This window comes from Notolepis coatsorum, assembly GCF_963971535.1.
Source record: "Notolepis coatsorum genome assembly, chromosome: 9".
Lineage (NCBI taxonomy): Eukaryota > Metazoa > Chordata > Actinopteri > Aulopiformes > Paralepididae > Notolepis > Notolepis coatsorum.
Genome location: NC_140173.1, coordinates 56,857,396 through 56,862,992, shown reverse-complemented (window position 1 = coordinate 56,862,992; position 5,597 = coordinate 56,857,396). Strand labels below are relative to the sequence as shown.

The following is a 5,597-nucleotide window of genomic DNA, read 5'->3' as shown; positions in this document are numbered from 1 at the left end:
TCCAATTCTCATTGACTGAATAATAATAATAATAATAATAATAATAATAATAATAATAATAATAATAATAATAATAATAATAATAATAATAATAATAATAATAATAATAATAATAATAATAATAATAATAATAATAATAAATAATAATAATAATAATAATAATAATAATAATAATAATAATAATAATAAATTGTATTTGTATTGCACTTTTCGTTCACTAGGATCCCAAAGTGCTACAGGGTTAAAACATGGTTAAAAAATAAAATACAGAATAAAAATAAAATAAAAATAAAACATAGTTAAAAACATAGTATAAACAGAAAATTAAAGACAACAGCACAAGAAAAAGATTATATCACAAGAAAAAGAAAAAAAAGCTATAACAATTCAAAGGCCTTTTGAAACCTTTTCAGGCCTGTGGTGCCCTCAGCTGATGGGGAGGCTGTTCACACTGACGGGAAAAAGGTCATTGAAATTGCACCTATCTGTGACATCACGGTGGTGATTTAATTTATTTTTCTTCGAACCCTCAGGGACTGCAAAACACTCAGAAGACAAGTGTCCATTCTGTGTAAGAGTATTCTGATGGAGGTCTGTACACCTCAAATCCCATTAGTCTCATTCACATGATGTGAATGAGATTAATGGGATTTGAGGTGTACAGACCTCCATCAAATCACATGTATTGAGGGGCATTGGTCTCGGCTTTGTTAGCACGAAAGATACAATTATTTCACAAACGACCACTTAAGGGTCGCATTGATTGCAAAGGTTGCCACTAAATATGCAACTAATATAAAGATGAATTTTGCGACTAAATATGAAATATGACGGCTTCATTAAGTTTATGTTACGGTCATTTGTACAATAACGTATCTGTAGATACGATGTACATATCCCTTAGTTACGCATGGCCATTATGACTTACTATAAATCAATCAAATCAAATTTATTTGTAAGGCCCGACAACACACGTTAATGTCCCCAATGGGCCGGACACGTCTTCTTTAAACAAGTCAAGAAGAAACATAACAATAAGGCAAGAACAAAATAAGAAACACCATAAGGTCAACACATTTTAAATAAATGCATAATAAATGCACTATAGTGTCTTTATACCTGTATCACTGTGCATATTAATACTACAACTCTGTACATACATCTGATTAGTACTAGTACTAATTTATATTCTATACCCAGTTTAATCACCTGTATATGTTACTATTGCACTTTACTGTTACATTTGCACTCTGGTTGGATGCCAAACTTATTATCGTTGTACTTACTTGTTTATTTTATGGATTGCCATTATCTACACGCATGGGTGAAAGGACTATTCTTCCACAAAGACTTGTGCTGTATGACGACAATACATTTTAATCTAATCTAATCAAACGTTGGTCCCCTATACAATTCCTACACGGTTCAAATATTTTGCATATAAACACCCTCAAATTAAAGCTGACGGTCTGCACTTTAGATTTCAATGTTCCATTTCAAATCCAATGTGATGAGAACCAAACAACCAATCATATTCCATTGGTCTGCGATTTCACGTTACGGACATCACTGTATAAGTTTATACTGTATTTTTGGAGGATAACATGAGCTATAAACTAACTATCTGATCTATATGCTACTTATTACTGCGGTCAAGTTACTTATTTGGGGTTTCGATTTCATGGACTGACTCCAAAGGCTATTTCAATTCATTGTGATGTCGTGTTTTTCAAAGATAAAGCAGGCTGCTGCTATACGGCATGTAGAATATAATTGGTGTTAGCTATATACTGGAAAATCACAAACGTGTTTTATAATCGCTATACATAAATATAGCATAATATAGCAAGGTAATCCAGGTAATTTGGGATAACAAGGGCCTGGTTGAATCAAAGCAATGGATTACCATAGCCCTCAATGAGCTGTGGAGACACGAATTTAACTGTCTTTGCTTTGGGAGGAACGGCATAAAATAAACAGCAAAGGACTGAAATATATTATCCCTCTCCAAACATTCCTGTACTAATTGTATCGTATTTCCCCACCACGAACGCCGTATTATCTATCCGTGCCGACTATAGACAGGAAACAGATATGAGTAATCTGCAAACCCCTTAGAAGTGATGATGGGAATAGTCGCAGTGACCAGGGCTGATGTCTCCGGACGGAAACCACCAGAGTATCCACATCACCAACCCATGGCACTGGCACAACATATCCACAACGTTTAAACCTGTTTTGCCACAATGAGCCATGTCTTGTCTATATAGGCCACGTTCTAAATATATAACATTATAACATGCTATTATTGCCAAGTTCGATGATGAATGGGATATTGACAAAAAAATATATCAGGAGTTCCTTACCTTTCATAATCTGGAGAGGTATTGCTTTATGTCACATTTATGAAGCGTTGGCTCCCTGGGAAATGTGAGAGGGGGGGGAGGAGAGAGAGAGAGAGAGAGGGAGAGAGAGAGAGAGAGAGAGATGAGAGAGAGAGAGAGAAGGGGAATGGGTGGTGGCGATCCCTCCCCGCATCCAGACGTCACTGAAAGGGAGAGCGTTGCATCTCTCTCTCTCTCTCTCTCTCTCTCTCTCTCTCTCTCTCTCTCTCTCTCTCTCTCTCTCTCTCTCTCTCTCTCTCTCTCTCTCTCTCTCTCTCTCTCAGGCCTCCAGCGATAGACGCGGCGCAGCTGAAGAAGAGGGATGTCACACTGCAAGACAAGCCAGTCCTCCTCTGCACGAACAGCAGGCAGTGGCGCAACAACAACCATTCTTTACTTTTACGCACCGGTTCTTTGCTTCGTTTACCGCGCGGTCCGGAGACAAATAGGTATCCTTTCGGATCGGTTCCCTCTTAATGTCGGTTTGTATGAACAATACCTGCCCGGAGCCTGTTCTGTATGCGCGTGTAATCCATTTAGTATCGCTATAATACGCAGATTAGTCACTTCGCCTGTCGCGGTGGTAATAATGCTGCCGAGTCCGGTCATAACATCATCCACCACACCTTTTTCTGTCAAGGACATTCTGAAACTGGAGCTCCAACAACAATCTCAGCAGCAGCAGCAGCAGCGGTTTATCTCTCGCCTCGGCCTCTCCGGTCCGCTGTCTCAGTCGGGACCACTTCCAAACCCCTTCGGTCCCCACTCGCCCCCCTCTTGCATGTTGGCCTGCAGCGACAGTCCGAGCCCCGACTCTGCAGGGCTCTCAGAGGGCGAGGAGAGGCTGCAGTACCTCAGCACCCTGACCGTGCAGCAGGACCGGTACGTGGGCTCCTGTCGGCAGGCGGAGATGTTCACCAACAGCCGCCTGGAGGAGACCGAGCAGGAAGAGCCGGAGACAAGTGAGTTGACGATATTGTTGTTTATTGTTATTATTTTTTTAATTGTATTTGTATTACATAGTAGACTGAATGTCCCGTGGGCAGCTTTGAGTGAAATAGGTCCTTTACGTTATAATAAAGCTTCGAAATGATCACGATAAAAACCAATAGTGCAGAGTTGTGCAAACCACCGCCGTGATTTCCGCCGATTTAACAACAACAGTGTGAAATACGCTGTAGACTCATTAATAAACAGTCATTGTTATTGCAACATTGATCAAAATAAAAGTTGTCACTCGTCCACGTTATGTCTAAGGTTAAAAGGGCATCACACTTCCAATTGTTTCATGGTTCAAGTTTTATTTGTCACATATAATGTTAATTGCAGTGAAGAAGAAGAAGGAGAAGGAGAAGTCTTTATTTGTCATGCAGATTTTTGTGAAATGCTTGGATCTGTATGAGCCCCATACAGTAAAATAAGCAACACAATTGCTTCATTTAAATTACTTTACTTTCTATACATTTCTTTTTCGTAAACGGTAACCGTAGGCCTATATATATTTTGACCATGTTAACTGTGTTTCGTGATAATAATGTGAAAGTGAGTGGGCCAAGTGTCTCCTAATGCCATATAATTAATATGTGATGATTGTGGTAAGCTATCGCTAATGACTTTGCAATTAAAAACTCTTATCTCCTATCTCTGTCCCCAGGGAGGTGTGGCGCTGTTATGGGAGGCGAGTGTGAGGAGGTGGACCCGGAGAAACCAGCTAAACAGCCCAGAACTCGGAGGAAACCACGGGTCCTCTTCTCGCAGGCGCAGGTGTTCGAGCTGGAGCGCCGGTTCAAGCAGCAGCGGTACCTGTCCGCCCCGGAGAGAGAGCACCTGGCCAGCACACTGAAACTCACCTCCACGCAGGTGAAGATCTGGTTCCAGAACAGAGATATAAATGCAAACGGCAGCGGCAGGACAAGACTCTGGAGCTGGCTGGTCACCACCACCACCACCACCCGCCGCCTCCCAGGCGGGTGGCTGTCCCGTGTTGGTCCGCGATGGGAAGCCATGTCTCGCCGGATCTCAGACGTATAACGCCCCCTATTCGGTTGGAGGAGCTCCGAACCCATACAGTTACAACGGCTACCCGGCCTATAACAATTCGGTGTAATTCTAACACTTACTCCTGTACCTATTCTAGTTACCCGCCCTAACGACCAGCAACACCGCTGCTAATGCATTTATGAATATGAATTTAGGAACCCTCGGCGCACAGTCCCAAGCCCAGGCTCCACAAGGAGCAATGGTCACGTCCTGCCAAGGAACTCTGCAAGGCATACGGCTTGGTAATGGTAACAGAACCGGCCTGGTAACAGAACCGGGCTTGGTAACAGAACCGGGCTTGGTAACAGAACTTCATTTTTAACTGACCCCACAACCGCACTGTTCGGGGATTACCTGAAGGAATGAACACTTGCTTGCATCCCTTGCCACATGTAGTGCATTTCTATATAATACCATTGTATTTTATATAATAAACTGACCGAAATCAGCAAACAAACGTTGACAGACATCATGATCAGATATTACAGATGGCCGCAGATAAGGGACACATGTTGGCCCTCGACCCTTGGCGGAGACAGACGGATCATATCATGTGCGGACACAGAATATTCCAATCCATAATGTTTTTTATTTTTTATTTTGTTGAACTCGTCAGCACGCCAACTGTTGCATTTCTGATCGCTGGATGAATGTTGCCACTGAGCAAATGTCTGTCCTTTATTTGTGGGTTATTGTGTTATAAAAATGGATGCAAGATGGAGCTGAATGAAAAACAGACTGAATATGGAACACGTTATTGTAAGTCCTTATCTAATCAATGTTCATTTTATAAAGTATTAGGTCTATATGCAATAACATCCTGAGGTGACTCAAAAATATTTTGTTGCAAAAGATTAACAATTATCCAAGGAGAAATGAAATAATTCAATGGTTTTCACAGATGTTTTTATTTTATTTTTAAAATTTAACAAAGAAACTGCATATGATATGTTATTAAAGTAACACTTGTTTACGAGGACACTGCCCTGTCTTGTGATAAAACATATAAAAGCATGACACCAATGCATTAATATTCGGCTGCATGATATACCTTTCCATTGTCAATTGTGTGTGTGTGTGTGTGTGTGTGTGTGTGTGTGTGTGTGTGTGCAGTGTGTGTGTGTGTGTGTGTGTGTGTGTGTGTGTGTGTGTGTGTGTGTGCGTGTGTGTGTG

The 5,597-nt window shown here is 41.1% G+C and overlaps 1 protein-coding gene across 1 annotated transcript; it reads left to right on the top strand.

The window, feature by feature from the left end:
* Positions 1-2,824: 2,824 nt before the first annotated feature.
* On the top strand, positions 2,825-5,287 carry nkx2.3 (NK2 homeobox 3). Its single transcript, XM_084322175.1, is given in 6 exon segments — positions 2,825-3,346; positions 4,039-4,263; positions 4,266-4,358; positions 4,361-4,487; positions 4,489-4,531; positions 4,534-5,287. Coding segments are annotated over 6 exon segments (1,074 nt in total). The 5' UTR covers positions 2,825-2,973; the 3' UTR covers positions 4,747-5,287.
* The last annotated feature ends 310 nt before the right edge of the window (positions 5,288-5,597 follow it).